Here is a 27481-nt window from a genome sequence, read left to right as displayed (position 1 = left end):
GCCCAGGGCTGCTCTACCAAGGCCTCCAGGGGCCGGGGGCTAGGTCCTGGGGCCCGCCCTTGGCATACCAGTCCCTCTGGCTGGCACTAACCACTAACGTTCACTGCTTCTTCTCCAACAGGGGAAACCAGGGGTGCCGGGGCTGAAGGGAGAGAAGGTGAGATCCAGGCCGGGTTGCACCAGGATAGGGTGGGAGTGAGAGCCCTTCTCTGAAGGTGACACTGAGCATCAGGGGTGCTGGACCTTCTCTAGGAGACCCCTTGTTGGTCCACTCATGGTCTCTCCTTTCTGCTAGGGTGACCCCTGTGAAGTGTGCCCAACACTGCCTGAAGGCTTCCAGAACTTCGTGGGGCTCCCTGGAAAGCCAGGACCCAAGGGGGAGCCAGGTGATCGGGCACCAGCCAAGGTGAGTGCCCAGGGTGGCCACTGAGGAGCTCCACAAAAAACCTGGGGATGTGATCCTGGAAAGGAGTTGGGTATGTGACAGAAGGACTGGGTACTTCTCTCGGCCATAGAGAGATTGTGGGCCGAGGGTCCTGGCTCTAGATGGGAGGGGCGGGGGGGGGGGGGCTGAACCATAGAGTTTAGGGTTGGGCTAGAAGGTCACCCAGGTCTCCATGGCTACCTCCTAGGGTTCTTGAGGAGGCTCTGAGATGCCTTTTGGGCAAGCTGGGGTGGAGCCAGCCCTTATAGTGAGTGAGGCTGTGCCTTCCTCCTGGGAGTGGGTGTTGGTTGGGGGTGGAGGAAAGGAGTGGGCAGAGCTGGGTTAGGGTCCTGGCTCGACTCCCCACCCCACTCCTCTCCCTCACCCACACTTTCTTTCAGGACGGCCTGGGAGCTGTTGGATGGAAAGGTGATCGGGTAGGTACAGGAACTTTCTAGTAGGGTAGCTTAACCTGGCCTGATTTCCTCCATCTATTACATGGTTGATGAGCCCCGGCTCTGGGTGCTGACCTTGAACCCCATAGGACCCCTGGGTATTTGAAGCGTTTGTGGTGTGTAACATTGCTGTCCTCACATATGAGTAGGAAGTTTGGGGTGCCCCAACAAGGCCCAGTCTCAGCCCATAAACCTTTTCTCCCTGTAGGGAGACCCTGGCATCCAAGGCCCCAAAGGAGAGAAGGTAAGGGAACACTGGTCCCCTGGCTGCCCGCCCCCCCCCCCCCAACTGCTGGGAGCTTTCCAATTCTTTCTCTTCCTTCTCCAGGGGGACTCCTGCTTGTCCTGCAGCTTAGCTGTAGGGGCCCAGCATCTTGGGCCCTCCACAGGGGCCAAAGGAGATGTGGGCCCCCCTGGCTTCGGTTTGCCTGGCCTCCCGGTGAGTGACTAGCCCGGCTCAGTCCAGCCCATCTTTGCCACACCGGTGGCCTCCCTCGCTCCTCTGGCTCGGAGTCTCAAGGCAGACCAGGAAGGAGGCCCCGAAGCAGGTGTCCCAGGCCTGCAGCCTTGTTTCCCCCTCCATCCGCACACTGCCCCAGGCTGCTTGCCCTGGGGGCTCCCTCTGTATAACAGAAGTAACTGCCTAGCTACCTGCAGAGTCATGGCATTTGTAATTCCAAGCTGGCTTCTCTTTCTGGGTAGATGCTGGGACCATGGAGTCTTGAGGGGGTGGGGTGGGCAGAGGAGTCTCTAATTGTGACTTGTTGTCTTTCAGGGGAAAGTTGGGGCTCCAGGGCCAGCAGGGCTGAAAGGAGAGAAGGTGAGATCTGAGTTAGCTGTCAGCGATACCAGGGCTTTCTGGGCAGGGAGGCGGGAAATAGGGATGAGACAGACGAGAGATCAAATCCACAGTGAAAAAAATTCATCGGTGCTTTGCAGTTGGGAGTCAACGGACTTACTTGTGAGAGCCCTCATGCTCTCCAAGAGAATTCCTTGGTGTTGTACTTTTATTTTATTGATCATCTAAGACAATTAGGCACACGTAAGATGACCTTTTAATAAAATAACCATATTTAACTTTCCTTTACCACTTACCATGTGCCAGGCACTGTTCCAAGCGCTCGGGCATGTATTAACTTGTTTCACCCTCCTAAAAGCTGATGGGGGAGCTGACTCCATTATTCTTGATTTACGGATGAAGAATCGGAGGCAGGGAAGGCCAAGTCAGTTCCCCAAGGTCACATGGCCATTTGATTATAGGAGCGGGATCTGAGCCTAGGAATCTGGCTCCAGAGGCTGTAATGTTTGTCCCTCGGCCGGGTCACTCGAATTCGGTGCCCATGTTCCCATTTGTATTTATGATTGCGGCTGAGACAAATGACGGCACTTCTCACACGAGGGCTTCTGTGCATGACCGAGTGTTCAGGGGTGACAAACACCGCCGCAATGTATGTCCAGACCCCGCTCTGTCAAGCATACCACCCCTGGCATTTCTCCGACGAAGCTTTTGTACCCCCATCTCCGAGCGGCAGGGTGCCCTGTCTCAGTACATGGCATGTCCCCAGCTCCTCCGGCCCCAAACCTGCAGCCTCCTAGATCCCCGCCTGCCCCACACCCTCGCCTCCATCTGACGTTCTGCCAACGGCATCTCTGTGGCACCCCACTACCCCCCCCCCACTCCTCTCCATGAGCCACCACAGCCCGTCCGCGGCCCGTTTGTCGGCCGGCAGCTAACACGATGTGCCCTTGTAAAAAGAACTCGGGTTTCATTATTTCCCTGCTTAAAATCCTTCCCCACTGACTCCGTGGCAGCGTCCTGCTACACCTGAGACCCTGGACGACCAGCCCCTGCCTGCGTGTCTGCTGGCTCTCCTCTCCCCGGCTCTCGGGCTTTAGATGTGTGGCCTCCTTCCACTCCGGACCGTGTCAAGGCCACTCCCACCTCTTAGATTCTGTACTTGTGGCACCCACCTTCTAGCACATTCTTCCTCTCTCCTCTCCCCCCACTGCTTTCGCCGGCTGGCCTGATTCTCGCCTTTCTGATAATAATCATGCTCAACAATTCTCTGACCCCCTGTCCAAAGCGGCCTCCCCCGTCTCATCTCCCCGCCTGTTCTCTTTGTGGCACTCATCCCGGTTTACAGTTGCTGTGGCTTCAAAAAGTTCTGGTTGTCCCCACAAGTGTGTAGACTCCACAGGTGTTTATGTGCTGCTCACGGCATCCGACCAGCATCTTGGCCCTGCACGCTGTGTAGACATGCAGCGAATAGCTGTCGGATGAATGAATGAATGATCTTTGCGTGCCGGGTGAAGGCTGCGTGTGGGGCTGGGATTCTGTGAAGTGAGGCCGGGGGCAGGAACCTGCCACAGACTCTCCTGGAAACCTTGGGGGAAATCCCCTTCCCTCTCTGGGCCTCAGTTTCCCTAGGCAGGAAATGAGAGGGGTAGTCAGTCTAGAAGTCCTCACAGGTGGCTACTTTTGTGGTTTGTGGTTTGGGACTGACTCAGCACCTGTCATGCCGCCTCACTTTGACCCTATGTTCTCTGCTTTGCTCCAGGGGAATTTTGGGGAGGCAGGGCCAGCCGGCCGGCAGGTGGGTAATGCTCTGGGGAGAAGGAAACATGGGAAGTGCTGCCTGCTGCTGGAGGGGGGGAGGGGCAGCAGACCCGGACTGTGCCCAGCATAGCCCAGGCAGGTGCCGGGCCTCACACATGCCTTGTTTTTTTTTTTTTTTTTTTTTTCAATCACACAGGGCCCACCAGGGCCAGTGGGACCCACAGGCATCAAAGGGGAGAAGGTGAGTCTGGGGACGTTCTCCACGCTGCAGCCAGGGTGAACTTCCTCAGCACACACTTGCTCTAGTTCCAGCCCGTCGAGGCTCCCCACTGCCTGAGGGTAACATCTTGCCCCTTAGCATGGCATTCGAGACCTTAATGATGTCGCCCCCACCTTCATTTCTTACCTGTCCTCCCACAATCTCTCCTGAGCTATCCCTTGCCCAGCAGAGATGCTGTGTCAGGCCCAGCTCAATTCCCCAGACCCCAGATCCCAGGCCTGGCCTGGGATCTCCCCCCGACCCCGACCCCGTGTCCTTGCTTGGCAGGGGGAGCCTTGTGAGCCATGCCCAGCCCTGTCCAGGCCTCAGGATGGGGACAGCTACATGGTGACCTTGCCTGGCCCTCCTGGAGAGAAGGGAGAGCCTGGGCCTCCAGGCTATGGCTTGCCAGGAAAACAGGTGGGTTCCCGCGTTGTTGCAGGCAGGGCTCAGAGGAGGGGAGGGACCCCTGCCTGGGTCGCTTGGCTCCCTGGACAGCGGGGAGTAGGTGGGAGTGTATGGAAACGTCAGTGCTTCTCTGTCCCCAGAGGAGCTTGGCCTCAGGGGCCTCAGCCCTTCCTCCTGGCAGGGCGCGCAGAGCACTGACTTGGGACCAGACGGGCCTGGCTTCAAACTCCAGCGCTGCCTTTTCACTCACTCTTTGACTCGAGCAAGTTATTTTTCCTCTCCATGTCTCTGTTTCCTCCACGTGGCGTTGTTGGAAAGCCCCGGGATGCTGTGCGTGAAGCACCCCACCGGCCGCAATAGGCATCCAGGAAGCGATGACTGCCGCGGGCCCATTATTGTTACCGTTTCACTGAGAGCGGCGAGCATGGGCATAGGGCTCGCTCTGTGCAGCGCGCTGCTTCCCACGGCCCGGCGCGTCTAGCCTCACAGGGACGCCGCAGGATAGAGGCCAGTGCCATTTTTATCATCCCCATTGACGCATAAGGAAACCGAGTCACAGAGAGGTTAAGTAACTTGCCCAGGGTCACCGAGGCAGGACTCTGGCTTGTCTCTTCTCTGCATCTATACAGTATCGCTTCCCTAGAACGAGAGCAGGGATTGTGGTCTGTTTTGCACACTGCTGTATTCCCTGGGTCTAACACCGTGCTGGACACTTAGGGGTGTCTGCTGTGAGTGAATGGATGCTAGAAATGCTTTCTCCCCAGGGCAAGGCTGGAGAGCGTGGACTGAAGGGGCAGAAGGTGAGAACCTTGTGGGCATGGGTGGGGGCACCACCTGTCTGATGAGCTTTCCATCTCGTGTTCCTGATGGCCCTGTGCCCTCTCCCCACTCCCTGTGCAGCCCCCAGCCCCAGTGAAGGGCTCCGAGTGCCTTTAGTTCCCGGGGCTGGGTCTGCCCTCCTTGACCCCTACTCCTTACAGGGTGATGCTGGCAATCCTGGAGATCCTGGAGTGCCAGGCACCACGGGGCAGCCGGGACTGTCGGGAGAGCCGGGGGTTCGGGGCCCCATGGGCCCCAAAGGAAAAAAGGTCAGTCGGGCAGAGGGCATTTTGTTGCATGGACCAAAAGAAATCAGGCTGAGAGTTAATGAGGTGAAGGACGGCAGAGTCAGACTGTGAGCCTTACAGAATACCAGAGTCACTGGGTGGGGACGCCTCAGCTCTTCTCCACGGCAGGGAGAAGAGCAAGGAGTGGTGATTTCCCAGACTGAGGTGGGGGCAATGGAGGGGCAGAGCTCTTAGAGGGGCACAGGGGCTCCCTTTCTGGGGCCTCCCCCTGGCCCTGCTGTCAGTCCTGGCTCAGGGCTCCTGGCTGTGCCCATCTCTGACCAGGGTGATGGCTGCACTGCCTGCCCCAGCCTGCAGGGGGCAGTGACGAACACGGCGGGACTGCCTGGGAAGCCGGGCCCCAAAGGAGAGCCGGGCCCAGAAGGTGTGGGCCGGCCTGGTAAACCGGTGAGTTCCGGCTGCCTGCCCTCTGGTCTTTCCCTGCCTGAGCTTTGCCTTCTCTCCCACCTACACCCTTTCCCCTGCGGGACCCCATGGGCCACTTGTATCTTTTAGGGCCAGCCTGGTCTACCTGGAGTTCAAGGGCCCCCAGGACTGAAGGGCACCCAGGTAGGTGTGCGTATGGGGAACCTGGGCTGCGGGTGTGTGATGAGGGTAGGAGTGGGCAGATACATGGGGGCATAGGGCCTGGAGTGGGGAAGACGGGCTACAGCGTAGGGAGAAGGTGGAAGTAAGAATGTTAAGGGGAAGAGCCTGGGGTAGGAGGTTTTACGGGTGAGTGGGGAATCTCAAGCCAAGGATTGTCCTTCTGCCTCTTCAGGGAGAGCCCGGGCCTCCAGGAAAGGGAGTCCAAGGGCCCCAGGTGAGTTTTTAGCCTTACCTTTGCCTACCTGCCCCCCAGCAGGCTCCCAACACTTCCATTAGCCAGCTGCCCACTCCTATCTACCCCTAAAACTACAGAGCCCTGCCTGCTCTCAAATGCTCAAGGGCACAGCTCTGGGGTAAGGAATTGGTCAGCAGCCCTGGCCTGCCATTACTTCTGTAGAGGACCTTGGTTTGGCCCCCTGCCTCTCTCACCCTCACAGTCTTCCTGGGGAGCTCTCTTGAGTTTCGGCTGGTATATACCCCACCCCAGACCAGGTATGCCAGTGGGACAGGTTGGCTTGGGCAGCTGTGGCCCAGGCTGTGTTTTCTGACTTGCAGGGGGAAGCTGGAGTCCAGGGTTTGCCTGGCATTCAGGTATGTCTGCTTTGGGCCTAGAGGAGGCTGGGGACGGTGGGTGGGAAGGGCCGCTTTAGGATAAGGGTTAACTAACTGTGCTTCCATCTGCAGGGACTTCCAGGACCTCGGGGGCCACCTGGACCCGTTGGAGAGAAGGGCGTCAAGGTGAGTCTGTGCCTCGTCAGGCACTAGCCCTGTGGTGCTTTGGAGTGCCCTGGCTCAGGGGACAGGGGACAGGGGACCTGTGACATGCCCGCCACAGGGCCACCTAAGACCTGGTCTGATGCGTCCCACCTGCCTGATTGCCCCTGTAGCCTCCGTGTCCTCTCTTCCCCAGGGGTCTCCGGGACTGAAAGGAGCTGCTGGGCCTATGGGGCCCCCTGGTGCCAGTGTCTCTGGGCCTCCGGTAAGGGTCCTCTCTGCGCTCTGTGCTGGAGGCCTGCTGGGGCCAAGGCTCTCACTGCTGGGAAGAGGGCACAGGGCTGACCCCGCTGGGGCCTGGCCGCATGGGGGATGGGAAGAGAAAAGCCCAGCCTCCGAGAAAGAAGACCACACTGTCTGGACGGGGGCACCTGACTAATGACGTTACTGATCGCCACCATTCTGGGAGCAGTGACTGCTGAGCCTGGTGCTAAGCTCTAGACCCACAGAGATCCGCTTAAACCTCCCAATAGCCCTGTAAGGGAATGGCTGTTCTTGTCCCTGTTTCATAGATGAGGAAAGCTGAAGGCCAGAGAATGAGGAGGCAAAGTCAGAACTTGAACCCAGGTCTGTCTGACTCAAAGCACGTATGTGAACTCACCCGCCCCCACTTCAAATCTCGGGCTTTGGGGGAATCTTCTAAATGAGCGCTGCCCCATCGAACTGTCCGTAAGGATGGAAATGTTCTCTTCTCCTCTGCCCAAGCCACATATGGTTATTGAGCACCCGAACTGTGGCCAGTGTAACTCAGAAGCTAAATTGTAAATTTCATTTAATTTTAATTAATTTAAATTTAAATAAGCACATGTGGCTATGGGCTACCCTACTGGACAGCACAGATCTCTCTAGACCAGCAACACTTCCAACCTCATTACCCTCAAAGACCTCTCTTCATGACTATCCCACCAATGAGTCCCATGCTTTAAAAGATGTGTCTATTCAACAAATTGCAGAGATTAAGTAATAATAAGTGCATTTCCTCATTTTCATTCATCAAATACCTGTATAATAGCTTCCGCTCCACACGAACCCACTAGAATTTTACGAGATGGTATAATTCTAGCCAAAATCAAAGAAATGCTACCTTTCAGCCGGCCTGTGCCATGCTGGGTCGTGGGCAAATGTGTAATTTTTCTTGGGCTTTTGGTAATGGGGAAAAGAGCCCAGTGAAAGAGACCTTTTCTATCTTTACGGATCCCTAGAGAAATTCCAGTTCCAGTTTGGCAATCACTGATAGAGTCCTCCCGAGGGTGCAGGGAGGCCCAGAGGGGCCAGCGCCTTGCCCACGTCCACACCGCCAGTCTGTATGGGCCACTGGAGCTGGACTGTCAGGGTCCCAGCCTGTCCCAGGGAGCCCCAGGGGAAAGGCAGAGGTTAAAGGCAAAGGCGGTCCTGGTCCTTATGGATTTTCGAGTCCCTAGTGTGAAGGTGGCAGAGCCCACAGAAAGGCGGCCATCAGAATGCCATTGTGTGGCCCGGTGGACTTCTCCAGACCTTCCTCCCTCAGGCCGAACCCCATCCAGGAGGCTTTCCAGTCTCAGCCCCACACGCAGTGCTAGTTGTGTGACCCCGGGCAAGTGACAGCCTTTCAGAGTCTCCAAATCCTCCGTGAGAAAATAAGAGCAGAAATTTCCTATCTCCTGCTAAGTCATCTGAGATAACCTTTGTGATAGAATGTGTGTCAAGCATGAAAGGGACCGACAGGGAGAGAGCAGGCGCCTCGGGCCGCCTGTAGCTGGTGCAGTCGTGCTGGGGGGTCTGTTACGAAATTTCCTTAAGCCTGAGTTTCCTCACCTGTCAAACAGAACAGTGCCATCCTGCAGGGCTGGGAGGGGGGATCCCACTTAGTGTCGTCTGACCGGCGCTTGGCCCAGTGTCCGACACCCGGAAGGCGCTCAGGAAGTGCCAGTCTTCCTGCTTCCTCCGCTCCTTGTCTCCTGTGCCAGAGCCCCCTCCTTGAGGACAGGGCCACTGGGACACAGGCTTCTGCTTCTCCTATCGCCCTCCCCTGCACGTGGGCCACGCGGCTGGCTGCAGTCCAGGCTCGCCTCTGACCCTGGGCTCTCTCCCCTCAGGGCCCAGATGGGCAGCAAGGACAAAGTGGCCCTCCAGGAGCCAGAGGGATGCCGGTGAGTACAGCGTCTCAGGACAGCAGGAAGATACGGCCTCTTGCCTCCACACCCCTATCTACTCACCTCGCTGTGTTTCTTCCCTGCAGGGTGACAAGGGACCTCAGGGAGAGAAGGTGAGTCCCAAGGCCCTGTGGCCAATACTGGGGGGGAAATAAACCGCCCCAGGAGCCCCGCCCCCAGGGGAACCTATACTCTGGACTGGAGGACAGAAGCTGAGGAGTCATCCTGGTCTCCTTGCTACCACCAGCCCCCTGGTTCCAGGAAGCAGGGGCCCCGAACACTTCTCACTTCACCTGGTTGCTGGCCCAGGGCACAACCAGGATCCCAGGCGACCCAGAGAGCCCCAAGGGCCCCACGGGGGCGGCTGCATTTGCAGATGGGCCTGAGTCAGAGGCTGGGGCAGGCGCTAAGTTGGAGAGGACCAGTGGTGAGAGGGCAGAGACGTGGGGGACTGGGCCAGGCCAAGGGGAGCGGGACGGCAGCGGCCAAGCCTCAAGCGTCCGGGAGGCAGAACAGCTGTGTGGCAGCAGACGCTGAACCCAAACCGACAGGAATAGCAGCAACATCCAGCCCTTGGGGGCATAAGGGCTTCCCATGTGGCAGGGACTCTGTGTATGTTCATCCAGTCCACCCTCCTGACAGTCTATGCATTTGGTGCTATTACCCTCATTTTACAGATGAGGACACTGAGACTCGAGAGGTTGAACTGGTTGCTCAAGGGCACATTCGTAAGAGGCGGATCCTGGATTTAAACCCTGGCCTCTCCATCCTACAGCCCGTGCTGCCTCCCAGATGTTGGCTTCCGGAAGGTCCTCCATCCTCGCCCCCCTCTGACAAAAGCTCTTGTCTTTTCAGGGTGAGCCAGGGGAGTGTTCCTGCCCCTCTCGAGGGGACCCCATCTTCTCTGGCATGCCGGTAAGTGGCGCTGAGAGCCCTCCCCCCAGCCGGGGGAGAGGCCTGGCTTCCTGCGTTGGCTCAACATGCGCGGGCCCCACAGGGCTTTGCGTCCTAGCCAGCTGCCTCCCCATGCAGCCCTGCGCTTGGTGTGGACGTTGCCTATAACCTCTCCCTTCTTTTGCGACCCCCACTCCCACCCAGGGTGCTCCGGGACTTTGGATGGGCAGCTCCTGGCAGCCGGGCCCGCAGGTGTGTGTCGCTTGTCTCCTCTGTCTCTCCACTTGTCCGCCAGCGCCCCACGGCTTGCCCACCCTAATGCTGCTGCCCCCAGCAGTGGGACAGAGCTTTCTTTGGGGTCTGATTACTTCTCCTCTCCCTCAGGGTCCCCCAGGTGTTCCCGGACCACCTGGCCCTCCTGGAATGCCCGGGCTACAGGTAAAGGGGGAGGAGAGGATGGGAGTCTGGGAGGCAGGGTGGCGGGGAGGCGGGGCTGGGGCTCTGTGCTGGCCCCTGGGTGTTCTGTGCCTCCACCCAACACCTATGCGTGCCATCCTCACTCCTCTAGGTTCCTGCTCCCCAGAGCGACATGGGGGGCACCCACTGATCCCTTAGGGCAGGTCGTGGGCAGTCCCAGCCCTTTCTTGAGGAATGCTCTGCTGTGTGCTGGCCCAGGCACCCTACTGACACCCGGGCCAAGCTCAGGCTAAGGTCAGGCCTTGGTCAGGAACCCAGGATCTGGACTAAACAATCCCTTACACCGGCATGGCGCTCCCCTGTTTTGGAGCAGCGTGCAACATTCATTCATGCAAGGAGGAAGGAGGAAGAGAAAGCAGGGCGTGGGGTCAGAAAGTGGGAGGAGGGCAAGGAAGATGTTCAAGAAGAGCATTGGAAAGAATCCAGACTTAGAGGAAATGAGTGAGTAAGCCCATGAGGGAGAGCATTCCTGACAGTGAAAGCAGCAGGTGCAAAGCCTTGGGGGTGGGACTGTGCCCGACAGTTGGGGGAATAGCAGGGAGGCCAGAGACAGTGAGGGGAGAGCCGTGGGAGTGGAGATCCGTGTGGCACTGTGCTGAGAGAGTGCATTCCAGAGCCCATCAGCCTGACTTTGCATCCCAGCTCTGCCAGGTGCTAGTGGTGTGGTGCCGGGCAAGTTACTTACCCTCTCTGTGTCTCAGTTCCTTCATCTGTCAAGTGGATATAATTATAGCACGGACCTCATGGGGCTTTTGTGAATTTTAAACAAGTTAATGCATGTGAAATGTGTAGAACCATGCCTGGCACATAGTAAATGCTTAGAAGGCATTAGCCATCATTAGGCCGGTGACTATGATTATTTTATATCCATCCTCTTGTTCATGGGAGTCTCATGTCAACTCCGATAGGCAGATGGTGTTCTCCCTAAGTCTCAGCTGGGCACACGGGCTCCGAGAGGTGAAGTATCTTGTCTGAGGTCATCCGGCTCGGAATTAGCGCGGGACTGGGCTTCCCCAGCGCCCAGCATTTTCTCCTCCCTGCCACTGCCCTGCAGGACAGCTCCCCAGCGGCATGCACACCAGGCCCTGTTCTCTGAAGGTCCTAGGAGGGACAGACAGTGGCTTCTGCATGTCTGGCTCCCAGCTCCTGAAGAAGCAGAGCAGAATCACATGGAAGCTTTTTACAAACTATTCCCCCCACCCCCGGAGATTTTATACATCCCCCGCTGCCTCCCTGGGGTGAGAATCTGTTCTGGTGAGTCCCCATTGCTGATGGGAGTCTCTGCCGGGATCCAATTCTCTCTGTCTCATCAAGAGCTCAGAACTAGAGCCAACTCTCAGTCCCCCATGGGCCAACCACACATTTACCAAGTGTCCCAGCCTCCTGCTGCACCACCAGGAAACAGGAATCTGTCTGCAGGGGTCTTGCAGTTTGCTTGGGGAAGCATGAGAGTCATTTCAAAGTGACCCATTAACACGCTGATAGGGTGTGAACCCTGCCAAGACATGTTGAGGGAACAAGGCAGAAAAGAGTGACTGCAGAGTCTGGTCCCAGGCACCAGAGTCCTCGCCCGGTGCCAGTGCTGGAGACCAAGCCAAGGCTGCCACTAATAGGCACCTGCCCCGTGCCAGGCAAGATACAGCTTCTTCTTCGCCAGGTGGACCCTGTAGTCCTTTCAAGGAAGGGAGGGCCCAGCAGCTCCTCGTCTTCAGGCTCAGAAACGGGCCCAGAGATAGACGGCATTTATTTGCCAAGTAATGAAATCTCCTGTAATCATCCATTTCCCAGAAGGGGAAACTGAGGCAGGGAGGTCAAGCAATGTGCCTGAGGCTATGTAGTTAGTAGCCGGTGAGTGGGTAGCTCTTGGTAGGACAACAGGTGGGACATTTAGTTCCAGGAGGGCAGGGAAAGAAAATCACCGAGTATCAGGCTTGAACTGACACACAGGCAATAGCAACCGGAGTGGCGGCGGTGGGCGGGGGGGCATAATTTAGGTGCATAAGGATAACGACCAGGTTCAAGGCATTTTCCCTGCACGGGGGACTATCCTAAGCACATTACCCTGTGAACTCCCTCAGGATGCAGAAGGACTGGTACAGGAACTTGAGGGAGGGAGACTGCCTCCAGTCTGCCTCGGGCCTTGGTAGAGCCTGGCCTGGAACAGGACAGGCTCGCAGGGGAAGGTGGCCGTGTTCTGTCGCTGGGAGCCGGGACTTGAAGGGAGGCCAGCTCTCAGAACGGGCCAAGGAAGTCCCCGGCGGGGAGAGCAGGGTGTGCAGCAGTGTGTTCACTCTGAGCTAATTTAATGCATGCCTCCTCTGTGTCAGGCACTGGGGATTGAAAAGGGAACATGCTCCCGGCCCCCGTGGGGGGATTTAATATGCAAATGTGCATCGTGAGCCTGCAGGGGCCACAGGGAGTCTGGGTGGAAACACCTCACCTGAGCTCCTCACAGTCACGGTCTCCTCTTCGCTTCACCATAGAGGATCCCTGTTTCACAGATAAGGAAACTGAGACACAGAAAAAAATTTTTTTTCCAAGTAAGCTGCCAGATGCTACCCAGGTAGTCAGAGTTCGCACCTGCATAGGTCTGGCTCCCAAGCCTCCACCTTGCTGTGTACATGGTGTTCTGGGGAATGTCTTTTGAGGAAGGTGCTGGGATCGTGGTTGAGAGAGGGGATTGGAGCCAGTGGTCCTGACTCTGAATCTCACCTCTGCACTTTGCTCATCTTGTGATCTTGGGCAAGTTACTTAGCCTCTCTGAATTCTCTGTTCTGTTTTTAAGTTGGGGGTGATACACCTAACTCACCAAGAGCACCGAGACTCAGGGAGATTAGATAGGAAATGGAAAAAGAAACGTAGTTACTATGTAGAAGCTCCTCTGCCCGATTTCTGACCTTCCTCTAACATGTGGGAAAAACTTCCTGTTGGACTGTTTTTAGGGGTCACCCTTCTGGGCCTCCTCAGCCTTCCCCACAAACAGTCTGGAGATTTTGAGCTAAGCATGGACACCAGCCTTGCGCCCGTTGGGCTCTCGGTGCTGCAGGAAGGGAAGGGGCAGGGGGGCTGGTGGGCATGAAGCAGGGTGGCCTTTGGCTCCAGAGAAGAGTCCACTCACTCACATCTCTTCTTGGCTGCAGGGAGTGCCTGGAAACACCGGTTTGCCCGGACAGCCTGGGCTAACTGCGGAATTGGTAGGTACCAGCCTGGGTCACCGTGCAGCCCCCTCCCTGCCCTTCCCAGGGCTGAGCTGGCCGTGCCAGCTCCCTTAGCTGCCGTGGGGGCCCTCTTCCCTCCCTCCTGCGAGGCGGGGAGAAGCCAGGGTGGCATGTGGCTTCCTGAGGCTCCACCTGATCCCGTAAGTCTCCGTCCCCCTTCCCCCTCACCTGCCTGAGCCCTCCTGTCTTATCTCCTGCAGGGATCCTTACCAATTGAACAGCACCTCCTTAAGGTAAGGGGGTAAGAGAGAAGGAGGAGGGAGAGAAGGAGAGAAGCCCCCTAAGGGGATCGTTGTAGGATGTGCTCAGCACCGCACAGGGAGAGCTGCACAGGGAGAGCTGCAGACGGGACCTGGTTGCGGGGAATGTGCATTCTCCAAGCGGCACACAGGGCCTAGCACGGTGCCTGGCGAGTAGCAGACCCTCGGTCCTTCCAACCTTGCTGAATGAGTGTTTGAAGGGATCCTGCCTAGGTACCCCCATGGTGGATGTTGTGGGCAGTTCCTGCCCCAAAGCCTGCCCATGGGAGCCACCAGTGAGGCCCTGTACCACCTTGGTCACACCAGGGCAGGGTCTAGTAGCTTCTAGAACAGAGCGGAGGGTGAAAGTGCAGTTGAGTCGTCAGGCAGGGAGCTGTGGACGTTACTTATGTTCTTTGACGGGACTGGGTTGGGGGCCCGGAAGAAGGACAGATTGACCAGAGGACAATCCAGAAAGAATCCAGGGAGGAGGCAGGATTTCAGGAGCAGTTCTAGTGGTGCAGGGGAGGGGACTTGGGGTCCTGGCAGGGTCGGCCCTTGCCAGTGCTGCCAATAGCATCAAGATCACACTGATGGCTTTGGCCTGGTCTGGCCTCCCTTGCTCAGTCACCTCTGGAGACAAGACCTGGATTCTCCTCTCCTCCAGCTTAGCATCCTCTGGGGCCCCTCCAGAGCCCCCTTGTCCCAGTCACCCCCTTGAAGTACTGGCTAGCCAGTGCCCCGGACCTCCCACTTCCCCTGTGGGTCCCGGTCAGGCCAGAGCCTGGGACTGCCTGCCCTGCCCCCGCTCTGGACAGCAGATGTCTGCAGAAGCAGCTTGCAGTCGGGTTAACCTCCTGACAGCTGCTACAGGTTGGATCACAGCGGAGTGTGGCAGTGAAAGCCCAGTTCTTCTCCCTGAGGCTCCTGGCAAGCTGGGGATCCCCCAAGTCCTGCCCCTGGGCACGGGATTGCATGACCGCAAATGCAGGATTTGGCATGTTTCTGTGCCACATGTCATCTGACAGCCTCTTAACCAAGTGCTCTGTGGAGGACCCCAAACTGGAACCGAGTGTGGTCTGGAGAAGGGGTCAGAAGGCACCCCAGAGGAAGCCTGGCTTTCTCATCTCCAGAATGCTTGCAAGATTACCTGCCTCATTGCACAGTCAGGAGTGAATGTGATCACGTGCAAAGGCCTATTACAATGGCTGGCATCGTGGGTGCTGAGTCAATGCCAACCATTATCCCTGGGCTGGGCAGTGAACAATGACCGTGGAGCAGGGGCTCCTGCCCAGGGGTCCAGGGACATCCCTCCATGGATGGGCGAACGGGGGAGCCTGTGACAGTCGGGATCTGCTGGGGCAGGAGGGCAAGCCCCATCCCGGAGGGTGTCTACAAAGGGCCTAGCTCCTCCTGCAGCTACTCCTTTGCTCCCTTGGGCGGAGAAGCTGGTGTTTGGAGCAGGCCTTTTCAGCCCAAATCCTCGTGGCGTGTCCTCACAGTGGGGGCAGGTTGCAGGAACAGCCGGGACAGATGGTCCCTCTGTGGGCCCCTCCGCCTCCTCCCACGCGCCTGTCTGGAAAGTGGCTTTGGCTTGGCCCCACAGAGCTGCTTCCTGGAGGAAACTCAAAGCCAGTGTTGGGATTGGGTCTCCTGAGGATGGAGCAAAGCTGCCGCAGGGATGTGGCCAGGGAGAGAGAGAGAGAGAGAGAGAGAGAGAGAGAAAGAGCGGACGGGGCTCCCTGGCTGAGTTCGGAGTGGGGTTCCCCCTTCGGCCTGCCCTGGCCTTCTGGGACCCATGCCCCGCTGCCCTCTCCTCTCTCGTCAGAGCCTGTGCAGGGACTGTGTCCAGGGGCAGACAGCCCACCCAGTTGCACTCCTGGAAAAAGGCGAGAAGGGAGACCAGGGTATCCCCGGCGTGCCAGGCCTGGACAGCTGTGCCCGGGTAGGGGGCTGGGCTCCGGGCTGGCCTGGTGTGGGCACAGCGCCCGGTGCCTCGCCTGATGGAGGGCCTCCTGTTGTCCCCCTCAGTGCTTCACAGAGCGGGAGCGCCCAAGAGCTGAGGAGGCCCGGGTGAGTGGCCCCATGCCCGTTGCTCGCCTGTGTCCCGGGCCCCACAGGGAGGGCCCTGGCTGCTCAGCTCACCAACTCCATCCCTCTCCAGGGAGACAGCGGCGAGGGGGATCCAGACTGTGCTGGGAGCCCCGGCCTGCCCGGTCCTCCAGGGCTGCCTGGCCAGAGAGGGGAAGAGGTAAGACCAGGGCCAGACCCTCCCTCGTCCGGGCAGCACCCCAAGGGGGCCGGTGTCTCCATGCAAGTGGCCCTCAGTTCTCGGGGGCAGTTTCGTTCCTGCCCAGTGTCCTCCCGGGCCCTCTGGTGGCTCCCTGTCTCTTGGGAGTCCTTTGGGGGCCTCCAAGTCTCAGGTCACCTGGCGCCTCTCATGGCTGGGAGTCCCTCGCTCTGCTGGCACACCAGGTGCTCCCGGCCCAGGGGACCTTTTCCGCCCCGGCCAGCCACTCCCTCTGCCCGCAGCTCTTCTCCGGGGCTCGTTCCTTTGCCCCTTCCACCCTTTGCTCAGATATCACCTTCTCAGGGAGACCTTCCCTGGCCTCTCGGAGAAACTGACCCCCCCACACCACCCCTAGAACCCCTAGTCCCTTCCTTGCAGTGCACGTGTCACCCTCTGAAGACCGTGTATTTCTTCCTTTGGGAACATTCCACACGCATCTCCTGAGCACCATGCGCCAGCCCCGGTTTTATTTGTTACTGCCCACCTCTCCCCCTAGAGCATCAGTGCCACACGGCAGGGAGTTTTATGTTTGGTTTATTACTGTGTCCCCAGCACCTGAACTAGTGCCTGGGACATAATAGCTGCTCAATAAATGTTTGTTGGATGATTGAATGGGCTGAATGAAAGGTTTAACCTCAGCTAAAATGGCCCTGCTTTGCCATCCCCTGCCCTCTGTGGATCTGGCAGTGGTGAGCTGGGAGGAAGGCAGCAGAGACCCTGGGGCTCTGTGGGGCCTGAGCCTCTCCCTCCATTTCCCTTGGCTTCCTTTACAGGGTCCGCCTGGCATGAGGGGCTCCCCAGGTCCTCCAGGCCCTATTGTAAGTATCCGTGGTTTCCTGGCCCACTTGAGAAGCTCTCGAAGGGGTTGTAACGCCCAGATTCCATTCTGCTGCCTTGTATCCAGGAAGCTGGTCAGGGCAGAAGAAGGGAAATTCTACCACCTGCCCCTTTCCCTCATCAGAGCATCTGTGGGGACTGTGGACCCCACCACCCAAGCCCCTGGAACTGGTCTGCTCTGTTCCGCTCTGCTGGTGGTCCTGCTTCAGGGAGGCCCTCAAGGGCACACCCCTGGCTCCCCATCCCCATCCCTACAGTGTCCCGCACAGTGGACCCAGGCTCCCCTGGTGGGAGGGCCTAGGCTTCTGGCTCATGGTCTTGGCTGCCAGGAAAGTATGTGGCAACCCGACCAAATCTCTTCATGCCTCCACGCCACCAGTCGCTACTGGGCTGGGGCCTAAGACGGAACAGCCCTGCGTCGCTCTGTAGGGCCATCTCTAGGACAGATCTACAAAGGCCAGGCCAGGGATGTCCCCCCTGGAGTCCTCCATGGCGTTGCTATGGCGGGAAACTAGAAGTGCCCAGGAAAGACTGGAAGAACTGAAAATGCTTTCTTTGGAGAACAGGTGGCTGGTGGGAGCCACCCAGCTGGGGGCATCTGGAGGTCATGTGGCAGGCACGATGGGCTTGCACTCCACCGAGGGTGTCCAGCGGGACTTGGGAGCACTCGGCCAGGGCCCTTGGACTCTGGGGACTGTTTCTCATCTCTGCTGATGGTTCGAGCCATTCTTCCTGGAGCCAAGGGGGAGGAGTGGGTGTCTTCAATGAGTCTCTTTTCCAGCCGCCTTGGAAATAATCCTGTGACCTCCTCTCCCCATGCCCCCCTGCCCCAGACGATGCCCAGGGTTACTATGCCTCTGAGTTGTGACCTGCCTGTTTCTCCCACCAGGGCCCCCCAGGTTTTCCTGGTGCTGTTGGCTCCCCCGGATTGCCTGTAAGAACCTAGTGCTGCTTGACCTCCCCTCCCCCTGCCAGCCAGGTCTCTGTGGCGTTTGCTTGTCTCCCTTCCTGTGGAGCCCTCGCCCCCTCCTCCATGTTTGTCTTTGTCCCCCTGCAGGCACATAACGACACGGGTTCCCTGTGGTCCTAGCGGCTTGGACATCTTCCCAAGTCTCGGACTTCTTTCCCTTTTCCTTTCTCCCTCTGCTCCTGCTTCTTTCATCTTCTCTTCCCCGCCCCGCACCTACAATCTCCTTTTTCTCTTCCCCCAAACCCACATCACTCCCCCCGCCCCCAGGCCTCAGAGCTGTTTCACCTTCTTATTTGAAGCTGGTGCCTCCAGGGGCCTCTTGATTCCTCCCTTTTCACTTCTGCCTTCTGCTTCTCCCACCTTTGCTGTTGACTTGAAGATTTGCTGGAAGTAATTCTTGGGGCCCCGCCAGGCCCCTGGCACAGAGCCCGGCAGAGATGCCAGAGCTTCAGGGCTCCACATTGCGGGCTGGCACACGTTGCTGCCCCGCTGCTTGGCAGGGCTGTCCCGGGGCACCCCAGGGATCTGAAGGTAGCCATGCTTACACCTTGCCCGTCGTCCTAGAGGAACCTCACAGCTTCCTCCTCTGCCTCTCTTCCTCGGCTCCGGGCCCCGTCTGCTGCCCCAAGGCTGGGCGTGTGATGCCAGCCAGCTGGGTTTCTGGGTGTCGTGGGGCCCGGCACCCCCGTGCCCAGTGCCGTGACCCGCTCCTTCCGCCAGGTGTCGTTAATTGCTCTGCCTGCGTCATCGTCACAAGTGTGTTTAAATCATCCCCATCCTCACTGTTGCTCCCTCCTGGGTCACGGAAACTAACCTCCTGCTTGTCAGATCTGGTGTTCCTGGGGGCCTGGCTCCTGTCCTCCCAGGCCTGGCGGTGGAGGCTCAGGGAGCGGGGCCCCTCCTTGTCATGGCTCCATCTGTCCCCACGTCCTCACCCTGGCCGGACCTTGTCTGTTTCTGCTTGCTTGGGTGAAGGGGCCATCTGTCCGTCTAGCCATCTGTCTTGTGTTGTGGAAAGATTTGGGCATCATCTCTTGAGGGCACAAGGGAGAAGGGGCAGACAGAGCCCCTTAACGCCGTGGCGAATCCACAAAAGTCAGGGTGAGGACTGAGGGGTGGGGGGCTCTGGCTTTGATTGAAAGCGATCTCCCTTTCCACCCTAAAAAGTGACAGGGACGGCTCTGGAGGGAGCAGTCTGCTCTGGGGGCCTGCCCATGTCTCTCCCCTGCATCCCTAAAAGGAGGTGACTTGTGGCTGGGGGTTGGGGGTGGGGTACAGGTAAGTGTTGACTATCCAGTGATACATTTTGGTCGAGGAACATCATTGTAGGGATACCTCTCCTCACAGTTGCCCCTCAGGGGAGCACACACGTGTCAAACTCCTGAAGGTACACCCCTGCCACTTACCGAAGTAGGGCACATCGGTGACAGTCACCTGCCTGAGCGGTACCCTCTGAGGGTCACCTACCTGGGGGGGGCATATCTCCATAGTGACCTGTCTTGGGGGTATGCTCTTGAGAGGCACCCCTGTGTGAGAGTCTACAACTCTCACAGTTACCCTTCTGGGGTACATCCCATGGTCACCTTGCTGGGGACCTTAATGGGGGGGCATCAGTGATTCCCAGCTCTGCCTGGACTGGGGACAGAAGGCTGCAGAGCAGGCAAAAGGAGCTGGGGGCTGGGTGGGGACAGCCCTCCCCAGCAGGTTCTCATGATTTTTCTCTCCAAGGGTCTTCAAGGAGAGCGAGGCCTCAGGGGCCTGACAGGAGAGAAGGGGGAACCGGTAAGGGGGGCCGGCAGGGGAAGGCGATGGATGAGGAGCCCTGGGGAGGCAGAGGTGGGGCCCCTGGGGATGGCTGCTGAGTGGAAGATGGGAGGTGGATTCCTTTTGAAACTCACTGCCGCTGATCCCTCAGATCGGGGGTCTTCACACCCCCTCGGGATCAAAGGAGGCTGATCTCCCTGTGCCCCAACCCCCTAGAAGGGGCGAACAGCCCTGCCCCACCCCACCGGCTTCCAGCAGTGCCGCGGGGACTCTTCTCCCAGGGTCCTCCTGCGGCCCCTTCCACGCCCCATTCCCCCCACTCCCACCCTCATCCTCCCTGCTCTGGGCCTTTTCCTCTGGCTCAGCTCCCAGGTCCTGGCCAGGCAGGCACGTGTCCCTGAGTCCCAGGCTTGTGGTGGTGGTCTCAGCCAGAGGAACCTGGGCCTTTGGGAGCTGGCCCAAGGTGGTGGCTGTCCTCGGATGGGCGTGTGCTTGCTCAGTTGGCAGCTCAGGCGTCCTGGTTACCGCTGCTCTTTGCCCAGGGAGGGGGAAACGGAAACGTTGGGGGGCTGGTCCATAATGTCTCCCTTTCTCTATAGGGTCCTCCAGGGCAACCTGGCTACCCAGGTGCCATGGGCCCCCCAGGACTGCCCGTGAGTAAGGGGATGCTGGCTCTGGGGGTAGCAGAGCCTGGGGGTGGGGGTGAGGACAGGGCCAGGCTGGCGCATCCCCCAGCAGGCTCCCTCCCTTCCAAGCATTTCAGCCTGTGCCTCTGCCAGGCTGTCTGCCCGTCCATCCACGCAGGGCTCCCCAAAGCCCCTGTGGTAGTGCAGCATGGCCCTGCCACTCCACTTCGGAGGTCGCCTGCAGCCATTGCACCGGGAGGGCCAGACTCTCCGAGCACCCAGACCCCAGGACTGAGTTCTGCCTCCCAGCGGGGGGGCTAGGAGAGGTGGGGAGACCACGGGAAGCCTACCCCCCTACTCCCCCTACCCCAGGCTGGAGGCTGCTGGGTGGGCGTAGCCCCGCTTTCCACTGGGGGCCACGGTGGCGGGTGGGGAGCAGCCCCGCTCCTCCTCCCCCAGCCGTTGCCCTCCGTGCCATCTGCCTGTAAGTGCCAGCCTGGGCCAGTCTCCACCCCTCGCATTAGCGCCGTGACAGCAGGCCACGGGGCTAATTCAGCTCTCTCTCTGCTTGCATGTCAGGGCATCAAGGGGGAGCGGGGCTATGTCGGGCCCCCAGGAGAGAAGGGAGAATCGGTGAGTCACGGGGCTCGGCGCGGGGCGGGGGGGGGGGGGCAGGAGGAAGGGCTCCAAACGGAGCAGTCCCTGCCCCACGGCCACCCGAGACTTTCCCAAGCAGCCTGCGAAGGAAGAGACCTGACCCCGCTTCCCTGCCCCCTGAGTCACTCCAGCTGCAGTGCAGGCAGGCGGCGTGGGCTGGTTGCCGCGGAGGTGGAGGGGAGGCTGGAGGGAGGATCTGAGCGGGTTTCAAGGAGTTGGGCTGGCCAGGGCTGCCAAGGGGTTGGGGGGGGGCAGAGTCAGCCAGCAGGAAGGCCTCCTCCTCCCCTGCAAAAGCAGGTGGGCGGGCAGGGCAGAGCAGGGCAGATGGGGGACCCCAGACCCAGCTTAGAGCCTGGCCTGATCCGCAAGCCCAGAACCACTCTTCCCAGCTGGGTGAGCGCAGGGGCGGGGGCTGTTACCAGGTGAGGACATAATATCAGTTAGGTTATCCCCAGGCTCAGGAAGTGACATGGTTCACCCAACACGCTGCCGCGAGTCAGTGAGTGAGTTAGGGCATAGCGTGGACTTGCACCCAAGTCCCTCTGTGACCAACCTGCCAAAACCTTAGTCTTCCCTTCCCCTCACACGTCAGTGAGGCCCCGGGTGGGATGTAGCTGACCCCATGTGCATTTACTCAGTAACAGACATTCCTCAGGGGCCTTCTTTCTGGGTGGCAGGCTGTTCTGCGGGTGCCACAGTGAAGAAAACAGGCACCTGTGCCTCTTGACCTCAGAAGCTCACATTCCAATGAGGGAGGTAGATAACAGATGAATAAGCCAATGCATATAAATGAGAAAGCAATGGAGAAAAGAGAGCAGGGTAAGGGGCCAGCTGGTGTACAGGGTGCTATTAGAAGGAGGATCAGGAGGCCTCTCTGAGACGGTGCTGTTGGATATGAGCCCCGAATAGAGTTGGGGGTGGGGGAGGGCACATGGTTATCTATCCTGGGGAATCCCAAAGGGAGTGGGTGGGGGAACCTCAGGAAGAGATTGGAGCCATCTAATCCCTTGGTAAGGTTTTAAGAGCCCCAGAAAGGGTGGGGGAATGGTAGGCATTCTAGGGAGAGGGGGCAGCTCTGCAAAGGCCCAGGGGTACGAACAGCCGTCCGACCAAGCAAGGCAGAAGATAAGACGGGGAGAAGGAAGTGAAGCAGGAAAGGGTGGGTGGTACTAGATCACAGGATGCCTCAAAACCCAGCACTGGTGGAAAGTATGGACCTCATTCAGTTGCACAGAGGGGAGCCATGGAAGGCTTTGGAGCAAGAGAGTGTTACAATCAGAGCTATGCTGGAGAAGAGGAAATGGCAGCCAGTTGCTGGCTGGATTGAAGTGAGCCAGGAGGTGGCAGGACTAGTTAGAGGCTGATTCAATAGCTTAGGCAGGAGAAGGGAAGCTGGAGCCAACCAGGGGGAGTCCTGCCGGCATCCCCATCTACTCTCTGTGCCCTGTGCCCTGGTCCCTGCCTCATCCCCTGCTCTCCCACCTCCCCCAGTCAGAGTGACTGAGTCTGCTCCTTCGTGTCCCCAGGGCCCACCAGGATCTGAAGGCCTCCCAGGTGCCCCAGGCCCAGCGGTGAGTGAGGGAGGAGACAAGGAACTGTGGACGTGGGGACTCCTGGTCCTGGTCCAGCCCTGGGGTCTAGGGGAAGAAAGACTGGGTTCCAGCTGCCTTGTTCTCTATGGTGACAGGGTCCCCGGGGAGAGCGAGGACCCCAAGGAAACTCGGGAGAGAAGGGCGACCAGGTGAGTGACCACAGGACCTGGCTGGCTGTCCTGATCATGGGGGAGGACTGAGAGGGGGGATGGGCACAGGGAAAGGGCTAGGTCCTCTCCCTGGTGGCCACCCTCACCTGTGGAGGGGTGACCAGCTCTAGCCTCCAGCCCTCACCCGTCCTTGAGTTGTAACCTCCCACCTCGTGACTAGAGCTTCACCTGCTGGTCATCTTGGGCAGAGTGGAGGGCAAGGCCCCATGGCTCGAGGCAGCCTCACCCTGTCACTCTTTCCATCTGGGCCGCCAGGAGGGAGAGAGTGGGCGGCACAGCAGACTGTCCCTTGCTTCTTCCCCTAGGGATTTCAAGGCCAGCCAGGCTTTCCCGGCCCACCGGTGAGTGAAGACACAAAACCAGCCCTGTCTGTATGATCCTATTTGGGAGGGGCAGGCCTGACCAGGCCAGGCTGGGCTAGGATGGGCCGACGGAGGGGAGGGAAGAGGCATGGGAGGAATGGTCTGGGTGGCCAGGCCTGATTCCAGGAGCCAGGACCTGGAGGGCAGAGCCTCCTGGGTGGGCCCCAGCACAGCAGGCCAGCCAGCTCCTAGGTGGTGTTTCTAGGAAGTCAAAATGCATCAAAATGCATCGTATTAACTGTAGTGAAGCAAACCCAGGAGGAAGAAGGAAGGGGAACTCCCCCTCCAGCCCCATTTTCATTCCCGCCTGCTCCTTTGTTGATATAGGGTCCCCCTGGATTCCCGGGCAAAGCTGGAGCACCCGGCCCACCTGGCCCCCAAGCGGAGAAGGTGAGCGGGACCCCAATTTGGCCACAGCCACAGATCTGAGCCATGCAGCTCCCACACCCCATCCCACCCGACTATGGGGCCTTTGGAAATTCAAGGACTGACTCGGTTTCGGTTACAAGGGTGGGGAAAGAGACCTGCAGCATAGGTTCAGCAACTGCCGTAGGGCGACAGACCCGTGGCCCCAGGATGGCAACTGTGCTGCCCAAGTCCCTGCCCGCTGGGAACAGGGGGTGGGCCGGAGGCAGAGGGGTGCGCGAGAGGTGGTGACTGGAGCGCAGGAGGCTGGCTTCATCTCCAGGAGGAGGGGCCAAGTGGAGGGGGAGGAGCCGAGGGGAGGGGGAGGGGGAGGAGCTGAAGGGAGGGGGAGGAGCTGAGGGGAGGAGGGAAGCGCATCCAGACTGCGAGCCCGAACCCGAAGCCCGAAGCCTGAAGCCCGAAGCCCAGATACCTGAAGCCAGCGCCGCTCTGGCCACTCACCTGGGTCTGACAACAGCAGGAACGGAACATGCGCAGATTGTCCCCAAGGGCCCAGAGAGGGCAGGCATGGCCTGTGAGCTGGTGACAAGGTTTGGAAGGAGCAGCGGCCTGGGGAGCCTCCACACTGGCTGCCCCTGGGCTTGACTTGATAGTTGGTCCGGGGGCTGACATCCCTGTCTCATCCCAACCTCTGGACTCCCCAGAGGTGATGGCTGGATAGTATAATGAGGCCCCAAATTGACTTCTAAACTTGGGGTGGGAGGCTTATGACCCAAAGGGGGAGGCAGGGGGCCTGTAACCTCGGGTGGGGCCTCTTTCTTCTGAAAACACACATAGCACAGCAGTCAGAGCTAGAAAGGACTTATAGAAAGGCCACCTTGGTCTAACTTCTCACTGTGAGGCAATGAGGCCCAGAGAGGCTGAGGGCATCCCAGGGGCACACAGCAAAATAACAACAGAGCGGAGACTCCCTCCCAACCCAGGATAGCGCCAGGGCACCTCGCTGCCTCCCCAGAGCCAGCACCTGTCAGCCACTGTTGAGGCGGTGGTGGGCGCCACCACCCTTCCCTTCTTTGTGGAAGACCCGGGTGGCAGCCCCTGCCAGAACCCTCTGGGCTGGCTCTGTACCCCAGTGCTGCCTGCTCTCCTTAGGCTGGTCACTGCAGAGAATCTCAAACCTCTGGCCAGGGGTTCTCCCATCTCCACCCCCTGTGGGACTGACATTTTCTGGGGCTGTGCTGACCCCTCCTGGTAGCTGGTGGCATTGCAATGCCACCGGGGCTTTCTCTCCACGCCCCCCCCCCCGCCCCCCCCATGGAGGGGCGTCTCTAGCGGGATCATTTCCACCTTGGCTGGTCCACAGCCACGGCTCCAGAGCAGCCACTCTCTTCGCACTAGGGACGCGGCATCCCGCCACACCAAGCTGCCCCCCTCCCTTCTCTGGTAAACATTCTAGTTCACATGTTGATGCTCATCATCCCCCTGCTTTGAACAGTCAGTGGCTCCCCAGTGCCTGTAGCAGTGGGTCCCAGACTTTATTTTGAAGTCCCTGAGCCCTTTCATCACACAGAAGCTTAAAATGTATATAACAGATATGAGTGGCGCTGCTCTGGCTAAGGCAGGGACAGGGGTCTTGGGTCCCACCCTCTGGGCTCCCACTTCATGCACCCATCTCTGATGTTCCTCCAGGAACCCCCAGGGCTCTGAGAAGTACAGTTTGAGAAGCACTGGTCTGTGAGATAGAGTCTAGCACAGTGTTCAGGGCCCTCCCCCCATCAGCCTCTACCTTCCTCCAGCCTTGCCTCCCACCCCACCCTTCACAAGGGCTCCCCAGACACCCTGGCTAGACCAGGCATGGGACCACTTCCAAATCTTCATCCTTCTCTGAAGTTCCTTCTGGCATGCCCTCTTCTCCTTCCCCACTTGCCCACATCCCGGCTATCCGTCAGAGTCTAGCGTCTGGTGATGCTTCTGTGACGCTTCCCCTGAGCCCTGGCCAGAGAGAGCCACTCCCTCTTTGGAACAGGACTATGAGCTTCTTGAGGACAGGGGCCACCCTTTTTTTCATCTGGAAGGATCAGCAGCTGTACAGTGCTTGGCACTTTTTTGGGACCGATGTGAACTGAACGTATGCCTTTAGTTGGCACACATCACTGAGCGCCCACTCTGCCGGCCCCTGGGTCAACCCTGAAGAAGATGCTAGGCCGAATAGGCTCTGTCCCCTCCTCATAGAACAGTGTGAAAAGGGGGGTGCTTTGCAGACGAAGACAGATCCTCTTGGGGGAGTGGTGTGGAATATATCCAGTTAGGCCAGAGCAGAACTGGGGCTGGAGACCAGTTGCCCTGACTCCCAGTAATCATCAGAACCCAGTGCCCAGCGCCTTGTCCCAGGGTGGGGCAAGGCCCTGCTGACTTTGTTGCGGGGGGTGGGCTCCTTTCCAGGGCAGCGAAGGGATTCGAGGCCCACCAGGCATGCCTGGTCCCACCGGGCCACCGGGATCTCCCGGGATTCAGGTGAGTGTGTGTCCTCTTAGTGTGACAGGTATGTGCCGTGCGCATGTGTGCGCATGTGTGTGTTTAGTTGGGGTGGAAGTTGGGTGAGGGGTGGACAGGGTGGAGGGGCTGGGTCAGGTCTCTCACCTCCTAGGGCTCCAGCACAAGCATGCATATATGCCTTTTTCCTGTTTCTAGGGTCCTGCTGGTCTGGATGGTCTGGATGGGAAGGACGGCAAGCCTGGCTTGAGGGTGAGATAATAGGCACCTCCTTCCTTCTTCCTCCAGGAGCAAAAGTCAACGGAACCCCAGTGAAGGAAACCGAATCCCCCCATGCCTCTGCCTTCCCTCCACCTGCTTCTCACCACTTCTCTGATGGCTCCAGGGCCCCTTGGTTCCTCACTTCTCCTGGTAGCCTTAACCAGGTTGCATGAGCTGGGTCTCACCAAAAGGCAGGCAGCCAAGGGAGTGGATTTATATCCAGAAACTCAGGCAACTAAAGATACTAGGCTGGGTGTCAGGGAGAACAGGCTGTAGGCATGGAAGGACTCGAGCAGCCCTGGCTCCATGGGTCTGGTTTTGCTGGGGAATCTGAAAGGGATGGGGCATGGCAAAGGGCAGAGCATCAAGGCCAACCCTCTTCTGTACCCAAAAGAGGAAAATTGAGGTTCAGAGAGGGATTCACTCAGGGTCCACAGCCAGTCAGAGGCCGAGCCCAGCTTAGATTCTTCCCTCTGCCTCCCGTGACATTCCCTCCATCCTGGGATAGCCGGGGAGGGGTGGGAGAGAGGGAAGACAGTGGTGAATGAGTGGGCATCCTGTCTCATATGCCCCTGGTCTCTTCCCTAGGGGGACCCTGGTCCTGCTGGCCCCCCTGGACTCATGGGACCCCCGGTAAGTTGAGCTGCAGGAAGGAGCGGAGAGTGGGGAGGTCCCAAAGCTGAGCAGGTGTGGGGTTTGCCTTGGTGGGTGGGGCAGCTCAACTTCAGATCCTCCGAGGACCATGGTAGGATTCTGGATGGGTCTGATTTCTTTGGCCTGAGGACGGAGGCAAGGGAAGTGGCCTCTGCTTGGGGCGAGGGCCCTGGCAGCTTCCCGCTTTTTCTTCCAGGGCTTCAAGGGGAAAACGGGACACCCTGGCCTCCCAGGACCAAAGGTAAGGAAGGACCTGGTGACTTCTGCCAAGCAGGTCTTCTCAGCCCTCCTCAAGGCCTGACCCCAGGCAGACAGGGCAGCCTAGCTGGAGTGCCCGCGCCACCAGAGCCTTGGCTGAGATGCCATCGCAGCATCCGAGCCTCCTGAGACCACCGATGCCAGGAGAGTGGGTCAGGCTTCGCCATCTACCCGCCTGAGGGCATCAGAGGGCTGCTGGCCAGAGCTGGGCAGGGGGCAGGGCTCTTCGGATATGGGGTCAACTTGGGGCTGGAGGAGCCAAGTCAAGGCCTGTCGAGCTCCAGTTGGCCCGCTCTCTTCCAGGGCGACTGTGGAAAACCAGGTCCCCCGGGCAGCAGTGGCCGGCCTGGAGCAGAGGTAAAGGCAGAGGCTCCCTTCAGACAGCCTCTGGGCTCTGCTGAGTCTGAGACACAGCTGCTCCGTCCCTCTCCCTGGCCACCTGGCTGCCCTCTCTCCTGGGCACGTTTTGCCTCCAAACTGCACACCTCCTCCTTCCTGCGGCCTGTTGGGTCACTCACCTAAAAAGCCGGGCCTGGCTTCTTGGGCTGGGGGCTCTGGTTTCTCTCTCCACCATATTCATGGGCAGGGCTGGTCCTCGGGCCCTGGACAGCATGGGCCTGGAGGCCAGG

General features: G+C 59.1%; 1 protein-coding gene across 8 annotated transcripts in view; it reads left to right on the top strand.

Moving 5' to 3' along the window:
* Positions 1-27481, top strand: part of COL16A1 (collagen type XVI alpha 1 chain) — a 50624-nt gene that overhangs the window by 13363 nt on the left and 9780 nt on the right. For 3 of the 8 annotated variants that reach the window (XM_027621956.1, XM_027621931.1, XM_027621987.1), the window contains 41 exons: positions 122-157; positions 296-406; positions 826-861; positions 1088-1123; positions 1208-1318; positions 1655-1699; positions 3438-3473; positions 3633-3677; positions 3984-4115; positions 4868-4903; positions 5084-5191; positions 5495-5617; positions 5726-5779; positions 5991-6032; positions 6374-6409; positions 6503-6556; positions 6729-6797; positions 8668-8721; positions 8811-8837; positions 9580-9639; positions 9823-9870; positions 10003-10056; positions 13236-13289; positions 13514-13546; positions 15381-15497; positions 15584-15625; positions 15717-15803; positions 16616-16660; positions 17569-17613; positions 19378-19431; positions 20013-20066; positions 20619-20672; positions 22223-22267; positions 22384-22437; positions 22764-22799; positions 23148-23210; positions 25629-25700; positions 25878-25931; positions 26529-26573; positions 26791-26835; positions 27156-27209. In XM_027621956.1, coding sequence (XP_027477757.1) covers positions 122-157; positions 296-406; positions 826-861; positions 1088-1123; positions 1208-1318; positions 1655-1699; positions 3438-3473; positions 3633-3677; positions 3984-4115; positions 4868-4903; positions 5084-5191; positions 5495-5617; positions 5726-5779; positions 5991-6032; positions 6374-6409; positions 6503-6556; positions 6729-6797; positions 8668-8721; positions 8811-8837; positions 9580-9639; positions 9823-9870; positions 10003-10056; positions 13236-13289; positions 13514-13546; positions 15381-15497; positions 15584-15625; positions 15717-15803; positions 16616-16660; positions 17569-17613; positions 19378-19431; positions 20013-20066; positions 20619-20672; positions 22223-22267; positions 22384-22437; positions 22764-22799; positions 23148-23210; positions 25629-25700; positions 25878-25931; positions 26529-26573; positions 26791-26835; positions 27156-27209 — 2406 coding nt within the window. The remainder of the gene's footprint in view (positions 1-121; positions 158-295; positions 407-825; positions 862-1087; positions 1124-1207; positions 1319-1654; positions 1700-3437; positions 3474-3632; positions 3678-3983; positions 4116-4867; positions 4904-5083; positions 5192-5494; positions 5618-5725; positions 5780-5990; positions 6033-6373; positions 6410-6502; positions 6557-6728; positions 6798-8667; positions 8722-8810; positions 8838-9579; positions 9640-9822; positions 9871-10002; positions 10057-13235; positions 13290-13513; positions 13547-15380; positions 15498-15583; positions 15626-15716; positions 15804-16615; positions 16661-17568; positions 17614-19377; positions 19432-20012; positions 20067-20618; positions 20673-22222; positions 22268-22383; positions 22438-22763; positions 22800-23147; positions 23211-25628; positions 25701-25877; positions 25932-26528; positions 26574-26790; positions 26836-27155; positions 27210-27481) is intronic. The other 5 variants (XM_027621939.1, XM_027621994.1, XM_027621978.2 and 2 more) reach the window with 4 other exon arrangements.

The sequence above is a fragment of the Zalophus californianus genome, chromosome 4 (genome assembly GCF_009762305.2).
Source record: "Zalophus californianus isolate mZalCal1 chromosome 4, mZalCal1.pri.v2, whole genome shotgun sequence".
NCBI lineage: Eukaryota > Metazoa > Chordata > Mammalia > Carnivora > Otariidae > Zalophus > Zalophus californianus.
The sequence above is the reverse complement of the archived record's forward strand: the minus strand, read 5'-3'. Positions and strand labels throughout refer to the sequence as shown.